Genomic DNA, 19,073 nt, shown 5'->3' with positions numbered 1-19,073 from the left:
GGCTCTTCCTATCTTCTTACATCTTATTGAAAGTGTATGTGTCTCTTTATTCTCTTCTAGTTCTAACTTTCTCAAGTCCTTTCCTAACCCTTCACCTTGTCCATCCTTACTTAGTCTTCAAAATGCAATTACTGTTCATACTCATTAGAATTCTCCTCTTTCTTTTCACCCTAAATTCTAGAGATATACCCCTATGCTTTGTGAGTATCCCATGTATAGCTCTGTTTTAGTTCTTTTAGTTATATTTAAATTATATGTTTGTTTCACCTCACTAGCGTGTGCAAAATTTTCAGATGGGTTTTGTTATCTTTGTGAACCTAGTCTATGGGGCAATGCCAGGAAAATAGAAAATATGCATGGATTAATTCAATGGATGCATAATGAGGGCAAAATATATGCCACATTCTGGACAAGTTATTGAGGTTATCTGTACTTACATTCCTGTAGCAGATGGCCTAGTGAAAAAAACATATATTGTTGAAAGTGTTACATAACTGAATGAAACCATGAGAAGTAATGGAGTGAAACTGTACCTAAAGTTCAAAGAGTAAATGATGACAACTGGTATACTCAGAGAGATAATGATAAAATTGATGAGGAAGCATAAACTGAGATGAGGAAAAAAAATCAAATATTATTTTATTAGGTAAAGAGGATTTGTGGAATAGAGTTCAAAGAAGAGGGTTATTCTTATCAACTGCAGTAGTAGAGTGAACACAGAGCTCCACAACCTAAGAGCTGTGTGTGGCTGGAGCACATGGTATAAAGGAGAATAGAGTGAGAACTTTAGTCGGAGACATAGGGTAATGCTCAGATAATGTGTGGCTTGTAAGATATGTTCAACATTTTGGCTTTTATCCTAAAACAGCAGTATACAAGCTATGGCCTTGTAGACCAAATCCAATCTGTCATTCTTTTGTATGGCCTGCATGCTAAGAATGGATTTCATATTTTTAAATGATTGAAAAAAAATCAAAAGAAGAATAGTAATTAGGGACGTGAAAATTATAAGAAAGGCAAGTTTTCGGTGTTGAGAAAAATGTAGTATTGGAACATAGCTACATTCATTCTTTTATGTATTGCATATGGCTCCTTTTGTGGCAGAGTTGAATAGTTGTGAAACTGAGATGGAGACTATAAGGCTCTCAAAATCTAAATTATTTACTCTTTGACCATTTACAAAAAAAAAAAGTTTGCAAACCTCATTCTATAGTAATGGAAGATATATAAATATTTTCATGAAAACATTTGAAGAGCAAATAATTAAATCATCATGTTTTATTTATGGAAGCAGGGGACAACCTGGAGGATGGGGTGTTGGGAGTCTCCAAGAGTAACCCAAGTTCAACAGTTTGCTAGGAGGACTCACAAGATTCAGCAAGCAGCGTACTCCCAGGTGTGATTTATGACAGCAAAAGGATACAAAGCAAAATCAGCTAAAAGTAGTCGTATGGGGAGAAGTCCAAAGGATACCAAATCCAAGTTTTCAAGAGTCTTATCACAGAGGAGTTATAAAGGACATGCTTAATTCATCCAACAATGAGCTGTGAAAACAAGTGTAAATTGGTGTCTCTACCAGAGAAGCTTGCCTGATTCCAGGAGTCCAGGCTTTTTATTGGAGGTTGATCACCTAGTCACCCACTGCTTATCGTATACCCAAACCTCAAACTACCAGAAGGGAAGCAGGTGTTCAGCAAAATCAATGTTGTTTGCACAAATGGTTTAGGGACACTGAACTATTCTTATCAAGGAATGGTGGAAACCCTCCTGAAATCCAGGTTCTCAGATACCAGCCAAGGCCCAACCTAGCAAGCAGACCTCTCTAATGATAGCATTTTCAGTCCTATTAAGGGAACTTTTTTTCGGCACAGGAAGTTGCTGCAGCATTCCTGACAGAAAAGGTAGTAACTTGGACCAGGTTGCTAAATTGTAAATGGAAAAAGGTGGACAGAGTTTTCAAATATTTAAGCAGTAGTATCTATACAACTTAGCCATGGGAAAGATATGTCAGATGAGAGGTATGAAGAAGTCAAGGATTACCCAGGAATCTGGCTTATCTGTAAATGTTAGTATTCTGATCTCATTTAAATCTTGTAGTAATTCCAGTTGAGGAAATAAGTTGAGATGATGGATGAGGTGTCTCTGCTGATCAGTCAAATAATCCTATATTTCAAGGAATACCACAATTTTATATATGAATTTTTATATGATTGTGGGTACACACACACATATACATATACATATATACATATACACATACTTTATTTTACATATGTGTATGTACACATATAACTCAGGACTGTCTCTGAAAATAATATTAAAATTACACCTTTAACTTTTATGGTATGAAATAATTGAAAAATAGCACAATCATCAGATAGATGGAGATCTAATATCAGGTTTATTCCAAGATTAGAGGATGAGAATGTAACTACAGCAGGCAAATTTAGGCCCTTTAATTCTGACCTCATTTATTCCCAGGCTACTTTCTGAGTTCATACCTGTGTGAGAGAAATGGTTCTGCAAGGCACATACTAACCTAACCATGATGTAAACCACATTTTACAGGCACAGAGTCATGGAAACAGTAGACTGCTTATAAAAGGCAAGCCCTGGGCCTTAAATTATCTCAAGCATGTCATTCACAGATTAGGAGTTTAAAATGAGGCTATGAAGGGAGAAAAATGCCAATCTTAAGTCTGCTGAATATATTTAAAAAAAGCACAGACACACACATGGATACTTAGACTCTGGGCAATCCACCACTCAAAAAATACCCTCCTGAGTGAAAAATAATGAAGAGAAGGGAGAAGATCTAGAAATATTTCTCCCATACTGTTGACTTTTGGAAAGTGAAGTCAAAAAGGAGAAGCTTCCTCTTGAATACAGGAGAGAGAGAGAGGGGGAGACAGGGAGAGAAAGAAAGAAGTGTTTGGTGGAGACCAATAGTTATGCTGGTTTAATTTAAGAACGTATATTTACAAAAAAAAAAAAAAAAAGAGTATATTGATATTGTGGTTACCTCTGTCTTCGGAATATATGGGTTATATATTATTTGCTCAACACATCTGAAATATGCGGGTATTCTACTGAGGCATGCCAGGGGAAATATTCTCTTCAATGAAAACACTGTGTGTGCTTCTTCTGGGGTAGTTGTTCTTAATGTTGACTTTGCATCAAAATCCAAGTGCAGATATTTTAAAACACTGATGTGTAGGCTCAATTGGTTGAGAGTCTCCTTCAGAAGTTTTGGGCTGGAGAGGGTTTTTTTTTTTTTTTTTTTTTAATGCAGCAACTAAGGAGTCATAATTTAAATGAGTAGAATTTCATAGCTTAGAAAGATCAGATTTCTTTGGAAACAGTTTTCAAATGTTTTGAATTCTCTAACTGAAAGAAATCAAGCTTCTTTCCTCACTTGACTAAAATAAGCTTAATATAACTCCTCCTTGTATCTCAAATGTCAATCCTAGGCAGGTTGGATGGGTGACTGGCTTAGGTACATGAATGGGTGGATGGCTAATGGATGGATATAAGAATGAATGTAGCGGCTCGGGGAGGTGCTCGCTGTCTCGGTCTCGCTCTCTCGCTCGCTTCCCCCGGCTCCCTTCGGTGCCCCCCCCCTCCCGGTCGCCTGCGTGCCGGAGTGTGTGCAAGGGAAGGGGAGGGCGTCGGGGGGGTGGGGGGAGGCGTTCCGGTCCCCGGGAGACCCGCGGAGGGAGGCGGAGGCTGCGAGGGACTCCGGGAAGCCATGGACGTCGAGAGGCTGCAGGAGGCGCTGAAAGATTTTGAGAAAAGAGGGAAAAAGGAAGTCTGTCCTGTCCTGGATCAGTTTCTTTGTCATGTAGCCAAGACTGGAGAAACAATGATTCAGTGGTCCCAATTTAAAGGTTATTTTATTTTCAAACTGGAGAAAGTCATGGATGATTTCAGAACTTCAGCTCCTGAACCAAGAGGTCCTCCCAACCCTAATGTCGAATACATTCCCTTTGATGAAATGAAGGAAAGAATACTGAAAATTGTCACTGGATTTAATGGTATCCCTTTTACTATTCAGCGACTGTGTGAATTGCTAACAGATCCAAGGAGAAACTATACAGGAACAGACAAATTTCTCAGAGGAGTCGAAAAGAATGTGATGGTTGTTAGCTGTGTTTATCCTTCTTCAGAGAAAAACAATTCTAGCAGTTTGAATCGAATGAATGGTGTTATGTTTCCTGGAAATTCACCAAGTTATACTGAGAGGTCTAATATTAATGGGCCTGGGGCACCCAGGCCACTTAATCGACCAAAGGTTTCTTTGTCAGCTCCAATGACAACAAATGGCTTACTGGAGAGCACAGATAGCAAAGAGTCAAACTTACAGCAAAATGAGGACAAAAATCACAGTGACTCCCTGACATCTGGATCAGAAAGTTCCTCAGTGAGCCCTATAAAAAACAAACATCCAGATGAAGATGCTGTGGAAGCTGAAGGGCATGAGGTAAAAAGACTCCGATTTGACAAAGAAGGTGAAATCAGAGAGACCGCCAGTCAAACAACTTCCAGTGAAATTTCTTCAGTTACGGTAGAAGAAACAGAAGTATCAGCTTCATCTCAGGATAAAGACAAAGAAAGTAGTTGTTCCAGGCAGCACTGTACAGAAGAGGATGAAGAAGAGGATGAAGAGGAAGAAGAAGAGTCTTTTATGACATCAAGAGAAATGGTCCCAGAAAGAAAAAATCAAGAAAAAGAATCTGGTGATGCCTTAACTGTGAATGAAGACACTTCTGAGGAAAATAATCAAATGGAGGAATCTGGTCTGTCTCAAGCTGAGAAAGATTTACATTCTGAAGGTAGTGAAAATACAGGCTCTGTAAGTAGTGGCTCTGACTGTCATGAAACAGAAGAATTAGTAGGATCCAGTTCCAGTAAAAAGGGAGAGATTCTCTCAGAGTCATTCATGGAAAATGACGACGAGTCCACAGAAGTTACAGATGAACCGATGGAACAAGACTAACTATTTAGAAACATTTAGATGCAGTATTTTACCTACAGTTCTGGTTTTACACTGTATAAAACTTTTATGTAATAAAGTGGACCTTTATAAAGTTTTGCAAGAGAAGCAGGTTGTAAAATAAAGTACTTTATGGGATAAATCCTGAAAGAGTTGTACATGTGAGAACTGTGACTATCAGCTCCTCTGGATCCTGCTTACCACTGACTTTTTTTGGTCTGGTCAAATCAGTGGTTTGTGTATAGATTTTTTTTTTTTTTTTTAATTTAGAATTAAAGTTTTTAAACTGGAAGGTAATAATTATAATTTTGAAAACCTTTTGGAAATTATCACATTTAGTTTATACATATGCAAGAGAGCTTTTTGTCTTGTCTCTTTCTGACAACTAGCAGTTTTCATATTTTGGTCATAGTTTCAGCATTTTAACATGGGAATTATAGGGTTTCATGCTGGTTTCCAGATTTTATTGTTTGACTATGTACAATGGAACTTTAAGTCATATATACATATATATATATTATTCTAAGGGGGGAAATGTTATATTTTTCTGTTTCTATAAGAGATAAATAAGGTGGATACTTTTTTATTGGTAATGATTAAGTTCACCTCTTTCAGAAGAGTTACTTCCTCTTCTGAGTAATTTAAATAAAATTTGGCCCTTGTGAAACCCTGTAAATCTTAAGTCTATTGAAATACCAGGTTAAACACATTCCAAGTGATCTGTCCAAATTAAAATTCTTTTGTATACTTCTGAGGTGCCTGAGAAAAAGACTTCATTATTTATGAGAAAATGTGCTTTATCTTGGAAATTGTGTTCAAACGTTAGCTTACTATTTTGTAGAATGAATGCTTATGAAGCTGACATAAGACCATCTCAGAAGAACCGGGCAGGTTCCTTGACCTTTTGCTTGCTTTTCTAAACATTGTGAATATTACACATTTCTTTCTAAATTATTCTAGAGTATGCAAATATCAATGGTATGAAACACCACTGTACTGGAAGAATTAATATATTACTTTAGTAATGTACCTGAGCTAAATGACTGAAGCTTTAGAGATACATAGAAACCAACATAATTTGTATGACATTTTGAAGTGAATTAAATATTTTTGAACATGCTTCTTCAACAGCCAGTGTTATATTTTTCAGATCAACACAAAGCACAATGATTACTCTAAACTCAATATTTTCAAATTCACATATTTAAAGTCATGCAAGCTGCAACTTCCCTGTCAAAATTACTGGCTGCCAAATTTATACCTGTTTCTCCAGCTGTACCTTTTGATATTTAGAATTTTTAAATTTCTGTAAAGTAGATTTTGTAGAATGTAATGTGTTCACTGCCTTTGTGAAGTGGTATATAATTGTATAATTTCTGTGTGTAAACTGAATGCTTGGGCTTTCAATACAGTATTCATATAAAGCAATAAATATAAATGTTATGAAAAAAAAGAAAGAATGAATGAAATGAAGTGTAAGTGGATGGATGTTTGAGTAGGTAGATGGGGGAAATTTGTAGATACTGGGTCAGTAGTTACGTATGTGAGAAGAAGGATAAATGATTATTGTATGTGTTGAGTAGTATCTGAATTGATGAATGGAAAGATTGAATGAATGAAGGATGGAAGGAATAAAGGGCACATAAAGAAAGAGGAACAGTAAAACTTATAACACCTCCTTGCAATGTTTAATCTATCAAATTGTCCAGAAAAAATATTTTCCCATGCTCGGTAAAATGTGTCATTTAGAAGAGATTTATTCATTCATTAATTACCCAGTTGTGAATTCCCAGATTTACGCCATGATCATGACCCAGGAACACAGTAAGTCCTATGGAGGCTAAATAAGTAAAGCAAAGTGACAGCTGCAAGGCAGGTGAAATAAATATTTTGACCCCCATTTTGACAACAACAATTTCAAGGCATGTAACCTCTCTAACTGTAAGGATAGACCAGTGACAGATGGGAGAGGAAAACAGAAATCAAGTAGTTCTTTTTGTTTTCTTCAGGGAACCAATGAAGCTAAGGAATTGGATTACAAAGACCATTTTTGTTTTTGTTTTTGTTTTTGTTTTCCTGAAATCAAAGCTACAGCTCTAACTTCAAATAATTATCTCAAGGACCACACACAAAAAAATGTTGTGCGTCAGTTCTTTTGAATTTATTAACTTCTTTAAGCCTTAGAACAATCGTTTGAGATAGTTAAAATTTTAGTACTGTTTTATTGAGAAGGAAAACCCAGTGAAGGATAAGATTAATTATCACCCTAAGGTTCTTTCTAGTTCTAAATTTCTTAAAATTTATGACACATACTGCATATGAAAATTCCATTAATCAAGACAACAGTGTGAAAGTTTGTTGTTTTCTTTATGTGTTATCTGTGGTGGTTTTTATGAAATATGCCTCAGGTGAAAACCCCAGATTTTATTTCAACATTTTTGTTCCTGATGAAATGAGAAGAGGAGGAGTTTGTATCCCATTGCAGTTTAATATAATTTGGGATGCTGTGAAGCCCAAAATGGTGTGATAATTGGGAACAATTAACCCATTGGCTTAAATAGAGGGGGGTATTGGAATCAAGCATATGAGTACTGACCCTGCTTTGTACTAATAATGCAACCATGGCCACACTGACTGTGTAGCCTCTTTATAGCTCTCTTGCCTGCTTTGCAAAGTGGTTGTAACAATGATGCTTATATCACAGTGTTTTCTAAAGCTTAAAAACGACAGTCCATTGAAATATCAGTACAGTTATTGGCACATGGTAAGTTTCCATTAATTTTCATTGGTAAATGAAAGATTAGAAAACTAAGAATTAAAAAATTAAGTGATTTGTCCATAATCTCAAAGCTAGTTAATGAAAAAAGACTCATAACCAAGTATTTTAACATACATTTCAGAAATCTTTCTAATATCCTTAATCAACAGCATTTAATGAAAAAGATTAGGTTAAAAGTTCACAATGTTCATGTACACGTCCTGTGTAGACCTGTGCTTAGGAAACAGTATTTTTTTTATCCTTACTAGTGGCTCTTGTCATTATCCTAATTAGCTCAAATGGGATATATTTAAATATTTTTAAAATTTATGCTATTAGAGATCAGAAGATATTCAGTCAACTTTTCTCATTTAAAAATAAAATTGGAAAGCTAATTTGCTGTAGCATGGAAAAAAAACTTTTATTCCTCTAGCCACCCTTAATGTTGTAAAAATAAATCAAAATTGACAACACCAGAACTTCACACCATCCTCTATTCTATCACATATACTATTTTAAATGGGAAGTAATTGTGAGTTTGTATACCATATCCTCCACCAAGAAGCATGTTCCTGGAGCAAAGGATCACAATTTTATGCATCTTTATAATCCTCACTGTTTGCATATTTACTGGCCCATGGAAGGTAATTGATAAATATTTGTGGACTCGAACTGAATTGATTTGAATACAAATCATCATTTTTCTTTTAGCAATTCATCAGATGTTCTGGCACCTGTGGCTGAGGAGAATGTAAGATTTGGTAACAAGATTACCACATATTGAATAATGTAGTAGTAGCTTGGTTAAAAACAATGAGACCATTTGTTTTTAATCATCATTATAATAATAATTATTAGTATTACTATTTTTATCAATTATTGAGAAGCAATGACATGCTCTGTGTTCTGATCATGTTTGAAATAGTGTTTCTAATCCTAGGAAAGACCTTCTAGGCTATATCATAGTGTAAAAATATTTCATTCAATCAACAAATTTTTTTTTGAGAAATTATTGCCAGGGACTTTCCCAGGTAATTATATGACTGTTCCTGTTTGCTAATGCTGCCTTTTTTCAAAACACCAGAAATGGATTAGCTTTTATAAATGGGGTTTATTTGCTTACAAAGTTACAGTCTTAAGGTCATAAAGTATCCGAGGTAAGGGATCAATAATAGGGTACCTTCACTGGAGAAAGGTCATTGGCATCCAGAAAACCTCTGTTAGCTGGGAAGGCAGGTGGCTGGTGTTTGCTTGCTTCCAGGTTGCATTTCAAAATGGCTTTCTCCAAAATGTCAGAATCAGCTTTCAACAGCCATCTTCAAAATGTCTCTCTAAGCAGCAGCTCCAAAATATCACTCTTAGCTGCTCTCTAAATGTCACTCTTAGCTGCTCTGAGGCCTTCTGTTTGTGAATACTTTTAAAGGATTCCAGTGATTTAATTAAGACCCACCCTGAATGGGGGGGGTTAATACCTCCATGGAAATGATCTAATCAAAGTTCTCCCCCACAGTTGATTGAGTCACATCTCCATGGAAACACTCAATCAAAGGATTCCATCCTAATCAACACTAATACATCTGCTCCCATAAGGTTACATTAAAGAACATGGTGTTTTGGGGGACACAATACATCCAAACTGGCACAATGACTCAACAGTGAACAAAAGAAAAAAGATTTCTACCTTGGAAGAGCTTGTGTTCAAGTACATGTAGATAGTCAGTACTCAACAAACAGAAAATCGGGGATTGGGGTTTGGAAAGCCAGTTTGGGAAGAGAGGCAAGTTGCATTGCTAATAGTCCAGAATGGACCTCTTTGAGCAGGTAACACTCGCAGTAATAATTGAAAGAGATGAGGAATTTGATAGAGATGAGGGTGGGATTTGGAATCATCAAGATCTGTATTTGTTTTCTGTTTCTGGCACTTATTACCTATATAGTTTACTGGACTTCCGCAAACTTCTGTTTGCAAATCTAGTAAATGGTCAGCTGTTTGGCTGTTGTATTATTTATTTATAAATTGTTTAGAATCTGACTTGCATTGTTCTGGTTTGCTAAGGCTGCCATTATTTAAAATAACCAGAAATGGATTGGCTTTTATAAAGGGGATTTATTTGGTTACAAATTTACAGTTTTAAGGCCATAAAAGTGTCCAACCTAAGGCATCAACACGAGGATATCTTCACTAAAGAAAAGCCGATGGTATCCGGAACATCTCTGTCGCCTCTGAAGGCACATGTTGGTGTCTACTGGGCCTTTGCTCTCAGTTTCTGGTTTCAAAATGACTTTCTCCAAGATGTCTCTGGGCTTTGGTCTCTCTTAGCTTCTATATCTCAGCTCCTGTGCATCCTTTCTTGTTCTCCCAGGGCGTTTCTCTCTAAATGTCTGCAGAGTCTTCTCTTAGCTTTGCCAGGGCGAACTCTGGACTTCATCTCTTAGCTTAGCATCTCCAAATGTCTTTCTGTCTGCATCTCCAAGCATCTGGGTCTGTGTCAGTCCCTGATTTCTCTTAAGGACCCATCTTGAATGGGCAGGGCCACACCTCCATGGAAATAATCTAATCAAAAGGTCTCACCCACAGTTGGGTGGGTCACATCTCCATGGAAACAACCTAATCAAAAGATCCTACCCACAACTTGTCTGCCCCTATAAGATTGCATAAAAGAACATGGCTTTTTCTGGGGTATGTCATACATACAAACCAGCACACACATGCATTAAGTGCTATTTAATGTGTGTTAAAAATAGAAGGTGCACAAAAATGGTGGCTCTAGTCATTATATCCCATTACATGAAAGGTGAGAAGTTAATATAGATTGAAGAGCATTTCTTTACACCTCTGGAAACCCCATATCTCTAGGGCTTCAGGTATTCCCTATAGTTTTAATCAACCCTTAATTGCTAATTCTGTATCTGTTGGTTCCACTTTTAAATTGAAGAGAAAAGGAAAAAAAAACAAAAACAAAACTGTGAATTGGGAAATAGATCATAGATTAAAAATCCCTATGAACTGTATTAAAAATGAATTCAAAGGAAAAATGTTTACTTTCAAAGTGAAAGGAAATTTTCCAAGTCGTTAAGTAGATATTTCAATATTTGCTGATTTTTAACAAGAGAATTCACTTGGTGGAATCGAGTTTTGAATGAATACTTGGGATAAGCATATAGTACAGCTGTCATACTTTTGCAGTGAAAAAAAAAAAAAAAAGATTGGCTCCATTCATCCTTGAAATGGCAGGAGGACTTGCACAAATAGAGGGGACCATGACATTCAATCAAATTCATGTAGGAAAAAAAAAAGTACCTATAGGAAATATTTACCACTGACTGAATAATCCTGACATGTACATAATTTTATGCTGGATTTTATCCAATGCCCGCTCTGCACTCCGGTTACTGATGTTAACAAAACATCAATTTCTGTGCCTGTTAAAAGGAAGTTCAGCCCTGTCTGTCACATCAATTACCTGAAAGAGAAAAGAGATTTACATGATAGAATGAAAGCTTCTCAAGGAGAATTCTTGGGTCTGTTAAAATGAAAACTCACAATCTTCAAAGTGTTCAACTACTCAGAATTCTTGTAAAGACTGTGGCACTTCAGACACAAATCTGGAAACAAAAATTGTAATTGATCTGGCAGAATATAAGAAACCTGTTTTCTTAGTACAGAATGTGATGTCGGCGTGAAATTTATTCACTTGCTCATTCGTTCGTCCAAAATTTATTAAGCATCCACCAGGTACCAGGCACTGTCCTGAAAATTGTGGACTCAATGGTTAACACAACTGAAGCAACCTCTATTGTGACTAAGCCTGTTGTTCAATGAGGGAATCAGGCATAATACAATAAAATAGATAAACAGATTGATGGCAATTGTAATAATAGGGATGGAACTAACCAGTATACACTAGTACAATCATGCAAGTTGTTCAAATGTTAAAACATTTCTGTTCCAATTGGAAAAAAGCCATTCCCTCAGTCAACTTGGCTCATCTCCTGGAACCCTTCCCTGCCTCTCCTCCCCCGGAACTTAAGTGCAATTCAGTAATAAATGGTTAACACCTGTTTTAGCCCAGTGGCTCTGCCACAATGCCCTGAGAACCTTGCAGGTCTCCACAGAGGTCACAAAGGCAAGGCTAAGCTGTAATTTGACCTAAGTCTTGGTGGAATGCCTCATGATCCTCCATAGAACATAGCAGAGTAGGTAGTCTTGTTAAGATCTGTGATAAGGCTGTTTCTCGTCAAACTCCCTCTCTTGTAGCAGGTTTCTATCTTGCATGAGGCTGCTATGAAGTTAGTCTCTCATCTGCCTCCTTCCACGGGTGAGGCAGGGGCTTTCCTTTTTGCCCTCCCTTTGTGTACAGATTCAATTTATAAAACTTCTTGGCTGTAGTATAGAATTGGCTCCTCAATGGCAGAGACCTGCCACTTGTGTTGTCTATCATCTGGCACCCCTGGATTGGGGTCATCCAGTGGGACTAGGAACATGTGCTGCTAATGGTGTGCAGATCTTCCTTATATTTTAAATGTGAGTATAAACTTTCCAAATTAATTTGGACTTGTCTTCTTACTACTGAATCTGTGGAATTGTGGCAAGACAGTCTAGCAGCTGTCATCTTGCTGTTGCTTAGATATTGCTTGATTGCTTGACATCTGTCTAGCAGGGATTCCCATACTGCTACAGCATTCAGGACACACTGATATTTTATTGGTTGTTTCCATTCTATCAATGGTTATACATTTTGAATACCACAACTGTTGAAAGTACTAGGAAGAAAAACATAATATGCCACAGGATAATAAGAATACTAAATTTTATTTGGGGTTCAAAAATGGTTCTCTAAGAGAATCAGCATTTCAACTGTAAACTTTTCTAACCAGATTGTTTGCTTTCTGGTTGTTGAGTTTTTAAAATATTCTTTGCATATCTTCAATGCAAATCCATTATCAAATATGTTTTACAAATATTTTCTGTCTATGGCTTGACTTTTCATTTCCTTAAGGGTGATTTTCACAGCGCAGAAGTTTTAAATATTAATGAAGTCAAACAATTTATCAACTTTTTCTTTCATGGATCATGCTGTTCTTGGTTAGCCTGGTTAGAGATTTATCAATTTTGGGGGTCATCTCAAAGAATAAAAACCAGCTTTTGGTTCTGTTGATTTTTTCTATTGTTTTCCTGTTTTCAATTTCATTGATTTCTGCTCTAATTCTGGTTATTTCTTTTCTTCTGCTTATTTTGAAATTAATGTGCTCTACTTTTTTCTAGTTTCTTGTGTTGGAAGCATAGATTACTAATTTTAGGTCTGTTTTCTTTTCTAATATTTGCATTCCATGCTGTGAATTTCCCTATAGGCACTACCTCTGCAGCACCCCCAAAATTTTGATAAGTTGTATTTTCATTTTCATTTGGTTCAACATAATTTTAAATATATCTTAAGACTTCTTTGACACATGTTACTTAAAAATGTGTTGCTTAATTTCCATATATTTTAGGATTTTCCACCTGTGTTTCTGTTATTGATTCATACCCTAATTCCACTATGGTCTGAAAGTACATTTTGAATGATTTCTATATTAGATTTGTTAAGGTATGTTTTATGGCCCAAGATACGGTCTGTCTTAGTGAATGTTCCATGTGAGCTTGAGATGCATTCTGTTGTTGTTGGTTGAAGTATTCTATAAATGCCAATTAGATCCAGTCAGTTAATAGTGCTGTTCAGTTCAACTATATCCTTACAGGTTTTTCTGCCTGCTGGATCAATTACTGACACAGTGGTATTGAAGTCTCTAATTATAGTAATGGATTTGTCTATTTCTCCTGGCAGTCTATCAATTTTTGCCTCACGTATTTTGATGCTCTGTTGTTAAGGCATATACATTAAGGATTGTTAAGTTTTCTAGGAGAATTGACCCCTTTTGTCATTACGTAATATCCTTCTTTATCTCTGTCAATTTTCTTTGTTCAGAAATATGCTTTGCCTGAAATTAGCATAGCTACTCCAGTTAACATGGTACATCTTTTTCCATCTTTTTCATCTATCTGTGCCTTTATATTTAGTGTTTTATTTTGTAGACAGCATATAGTTGGGTCTTGTTTATTTTCTACGATAGTCTCTGTCTTTTTAATTGGTTCATTTAGACCATTTACGTTAAAATGATGATACAGTTAGGTTAATATCATATTTGTAACTGTTTCCCTCCATCTGTTGCCCTTGTTCTTTTTGTCTTTTTTTTTTTTTTTTTTCTGTCTTCCATTGTTTTTATGTCTCTTCTGGTTTTAATTGAGCATTTTAGATGATTCCGTTTTCTCTCCTCTCTTAGCATAATAAGTATATTTATTTAATTTTTTTAATGGTTGCAACTAATCTATGTCACTTTCAAATAACATTATCTTGCTTCACAGATGGTGCAAATACCTTTTAACAGAGTATTCCCAATTCCTCCTTCCCATCCCTTATAACATATTCTCATGCTTTTCATTTGTTCTTTAGCCATAATCACCCAACATATTGCTGCTGTTAATTTGTAAAAATATTTTTCAATTGAAAATAAGAAAAATAAAATTTCATTTTACCTTCATTCTTCTCTTCTCTGTGCAGATCTGAGTTTAGGACCTATGTCATTTTCCTTCTCTCTGAAGAAGTTATCTTAACATTTCTTGCAAGGCAAGTAGTCTACTATGACAGATTCTCTCAATTTTTGTATTTCTGAGAAAGTCTATTTTTCCTTCACTTTTGAATTACAAGAATTCTACTTTTTCAAAGTTTTCTCTGTCTTTGGTTTTCTGCATTATGGTATGCCTAAGTTTGAAGTTTCTACTATTTATCCTGCTTGGTCTTCTCTGTGATTCTTAGGTCTGTGGTTTCACATCTGTCAGTTATTTTGGAAAATTTTCAGCCATTTTTACTTCAAATATTTATTCTATTGCTTTCTCTCTTTGTTCTCCTTCAGGTATTCCCATTACACACATGCTATACCATTTGTAATTGTCTCATAGTTATTGTACATTCTGTGCAATCTTTTGCATTATTTTTCCCTTTTGCATTTTGCGGAGCAAGTTGCTACAGTGGTGCATTATGGGAAAACAGTTTCAAGGCTCAAAAGAAATGTCAGCAAATGATTTCAGTTTTACTTACACAGCACAAAGAGTCCACAAGAGCAGAGGAAGAAGTCCCACTATGGATGGCCTTCCAGGGTGCCCCAAAACTGCTCTGGGACAGGGTGGATGGATGGCAGCTCCATCCACTCCATTTTGTGCTGGAGAAGAGAGACCAAGCTATCTCTTTATTACTTGCACAACACAAAGAGTCAAAAGGGCATGGGAAGAAATTCCGTCATGGCTGGTCTTCCAAGGTGGCCAAACTGCTCAGGACAGGGTTAGTAAACAGCAGCTCTGCATGCCCCACTTCGCTTCAGAGAAGAGAGACAAGTCTATACTGTTTGATTGTGGTTTTTATCCAACTTGTGGGGAGGAGTCACTGCCACTGAGAATTCCTGCCTTAATTAACATATGGGGCTGTTTATTCCCAGTTTCCAGGTTTATGGTCTGATCAGTCTTTTTCATTAGACTTAACATTTTCCCCAGCTGTGGAATGGCACACAGTAGTAAAGGTGGAGGGCTGGAGAATGGTCACTTAGTGTGTGTTTGTGACTTCCCCGGGGAAAGAGATGGGAGTAGATGAGGTCTGGGCGATGGATGCTTAATAGGTGTCTGTGACTTCCCTAATACATTTCAGTTCTGGAAATTTCCATTGACATATCTTAAAGCTCACTGACTCCTTCCTTAGTCGTGCCCAGTTTACTGATGAATCCAACGAAGGCATTCTTGATTTCTCTTACAATGTTATTGATTTTTGATTCTTTCTTAGAATTTTCATCTCTCTGCTTATATTACCCATGTGTTCTTGCATGTTATCATTTTTTTTCCATTACAGCCTTTAGCATATTTATAGTTATTTTAAATTCTTGGTCTGATAATTCCAATATCTATCATATCTGAGTCTGGTTCTAATGCTAGCTTGGACTTGATGTACTGAGTGAAAAGGTGAATAGGCTATCAGTAGAAGGATTTGTAGTTTTCTGGCTAGGCTGTGTTTATTGTTTATTGTAGCTACAGGTGTCAGAGGCTAAAATTTCCTTTGCTGTCCTTGTTTCTCTTCCCATTTGTCTTTGGATTTCCCTAAAGACTTCCTAACTAAGGTTTTTGCTTTGACATTATTTCCTTATGTTATTATGCAGGAGCCCCACTGATGTGGTGAGGGGTGAGGAAAACCAGTCTGTAATCCTTTAATGTGGTCAATTTTTTGTGTGCTTGTGCCCCTGGGTTGTGACCTCCCAATGACTTCTCATCTTGTTTTCCTGCTTTAAGTGAGACACAATGATCAGAAGGTGCTGCAGTTGGGTACTTCCTTTCCCCCACATCGGTTAGGCTTTGATAAAACCCAAGTCAGTTAGGCTATGAAAAGTAGTTTCTTTTGAGGGCAATCCTATTGTAAAGAGAGCAGAATGCTCTGAGCATATTTTGAAATGGTTACTTTTCCTTGGCCCTTGCTGAAAGCATGAGGTGAATTTTTACCTGTCTTCATTGTGAGAAACTGGCAGGGGAAGGAAAGCATGGGAAACTTCCTAAGATTTGTCCCCTGGAAATTTTAATTCCCAAACTGGTCCACCCTGAGCATCTAGTAATTTGTCAATTATGATATAATTATTATGGTTCCTGCTGAAAGGGCAGTTCCCAGACTTCTCCTCTGGGTAGGCTCTGATTTTCTATATCTCTTCTTTCTGCAGATTCCAGGGGAACAGTTTTCCCTGTGATCTCAATTCTCTAGTGGATCCAGTAAGTTTTTTTTTTTTTTTTTTTTTCAGTTTTTCTGATTTATTATTGTTAGGGTGAAATTGAGGACTTCCAAGCCCATCACATGCTAGATAAGAAACCAGAAATCCTCCTCTTCCTATTCAATTTTCAACTTAATTTTCCCACTTTTTCTACCCTCTTCTCTTTCAGGGACACCAGTGAAAAAATGATAATTGTTTTGTATTGTCTTAAAAATCTCTGAGCCCTTTCCATGTTCTTTAAACATTTTTGTTCTCGCTGCTCTATAGAATGGAAAATTTCTGTTATTCTTACTTCATGTTTAATGACCTTTCTTCTGCCATCTTCATTTTGTTGTTTATCAAATAATACATTTTTCTTTCTAAAATTTTATTTTTTATTATAATAATATTTTTGCTGTGATTGTCTCATTACTCACTAATAGTACATTATCTTTGAGTTTTGGTAATATTTTTATAACCATCTTAAAGTCTTTCCTTGCTAAATTCAATATATGGATCCCGTAGAGATTGAATTTCATTGTCTACTCTTTTGTTTAACTATGGGTCGTATTTTTTTGAATATCTAGTTGGTTTTTATTTTGTGGTGGACATTGTGTTTGATTCTTTATAGAGTCTCTGGATTTTATCTTCTGAAGATTGTTGATTTTTGATATAACATGCAGTAAAGTACTGACTAAACATCTTTTTGTTCTTTAAGGCTTGCTTTAATACTTTGTTAGGACAGATACAAGAAAAATCTAAGATAATTTCAAAGTTCCTCTAACTTGACTAAATTAAACGCCCAAAACTCCACCCACCACCCCAGAATCTTGTTTAGGTTTGGATCTAAACTTTCTTAAGGGGCCTAAGGTGGGCAATATTCTAGGGCAGGGGTCCTGAAAATATTTTCTGTAAATGGTAAGACAGTAAATATTTTAGACTTTGCAGGCCATGTGGTCTTTGTCACAACTATTCAGTTCTGTCATTGGAACATGAAAGCAACTAGGCAATATTTAAATAAATGAGAATGGGTGTGTTCAATAAGATTTTATTTATTAAAACAGGCAGTGGGCCAGATGTGGCCTGTGGCATGTAGTTTGCAGACCACTGGTCTAGTGCCTGGTTACTAATATAAAAGCTGCTCTTCCATTGCCTGTTATGTTAATGAGTTTTATGGATGTCTCTGGAACTCTAACATCCTTGTGTAATGCTCATCCTTCAGTGTTTATGTTCTGATCTCAGCTGCTTTGTAATCAGCCTTGCATAATATTGTATAATATCTCCCTTTATATTTGTGGCCCAACTTTCAGCCAAGCATTTTCAGGAACTCCACATACTTCCCCTATCACCACTACATATACAGACTTTTGGGAACCCCATCCCTGCTCACCTTTCTGTTCTTTGATGTTCTGGCCTTCATGTTTAAACCATTTAATCTGCCCTATAATCTGAGCTCTGACTCCAAAGCCCAGTGCAGTTTCAGTGGTCTGCTTGGGCCCCAGTTCCCTGTACTTCAGTGAGAAAATTGTCCCAGGCAGAAAGCTGGTGCAGTTATGGGTCTCAACTAGGGAGTTTTCTATATTTCAAAGAACAGAGCATGGGTCAATGGGCTTATAGTTGTCGATGGGGAGAGGACTAGTCTAATACTGTTTACTCTGTCATGTCTAACTCAGAAATTTTGAAACTTTTGCTACTTATGATAATATAAAATTAATATCTAACAAAAAATGAACTAAGGAAAGAAATTAACATTAACCGAAACATGGAAGGTTCATTGGTATCAGATTTGGTTTGAAACAGAGATTTTCAAAGTCACCAGAGCCTGATGTGTGTTTGGTTTCTATTTTTCTATGCTCTTTTTTCTTCCATAGGACATCTTAGCCTTGTATTTTTCTCTTATTCTAGCATCAGACCTCAATATTCTCATACTACACTACAGAAAGGAAAAACATATATATGTATATACATGTTTATTTTCCTCACTTGGATCGAAAAGAGGGATAACTTTTATTTCAGAAGCCATCAGTATATACAGATCAGTACATATAGATTCCTAAACCCAACCAGAATCATTGTCTCCAGAGTTGAGATAGGCTTATTGCTTTAAGAAATTACAGCCCCATCCCTGGAATTTAGGATTGAATTAATCTCACCCAAAATGTATAGTTGAGAAGGAGGGTGAGGCAAATTACCCGAAGTCTAGGTGTCTAGTCTAGGAAAATAGGAAGTCAATATCAAATGCATAATACAATTATGTATTACAATGTATTTTCCATAAGTGACCATTAATGACACATGCATCTATATGTACATATGATAAAAATAATAAAAAAATAAATTTGAAGAGAATTATATATTCCTTTTCTTGTTTCTCAAAGAAAGGCTTATTTATCTTATAATTTTGATTTATTAAAATTCACTTTTAATAGCACTTAGAACCAGATGTTATGCTAAGATATTCCTGTATAATTTGGGATCTAAATTTGGCCTTTATACATATGTTAGTGA

The 19,073-nt window shown here is 36.2% G+C and overlaps 2 protein-coding genes across 5 annotated transcripts in view; both read left to right on the top strand.

Annotated features, from left to right (window-relative positions):
* LUZP2 (leucine zipper protein 2) overlaps nucleotides 1-19,073 on the top strand; it is a 654,481-nt gene that overhangs the window by 504,249 nt on the left and 131,159 nt on the right. The gene's annotated exons all lie outside the window — the stretch shown is intronic.
* On the top strand, nucleotides 3,692-5,204 carry LOC119536414 (serine/threonine-protein phosphatase 4 regulatory subunit 2-like). The gene has a single exon (XM_037839187.1). The coding sequence runs from the start codon at nucleotides 3,749-3,751 to the stop codon at nucleotides 4,994-4,996; it is 1,248 nt and encodes a 415-aa protein (XP_037695115.1). The 5' UTR covers nucleotides 3,692-3,748; the 3' UTR covers nucleotides 4,997-5,204.

This window comes from Choloepus didactylus, chromosome 6 (genome assembly GCF_015220235.1).
Source record: "Choloepus didactylus isolate mChoDid1 chromosome 6, mChoDid1.pri, whole genome shotgun sequence".
NCBI lineage: Eukaryota > Metazoa > Chordata > Mammalia > Pilosa > Megalonychidae > Choloepus > Choloepus didactylus.
The sequence above is the reverse complement of the archived record's forward strand: the minus strand, read 5'-3'. Positions and strand labels throughout refer to the sequence as shown.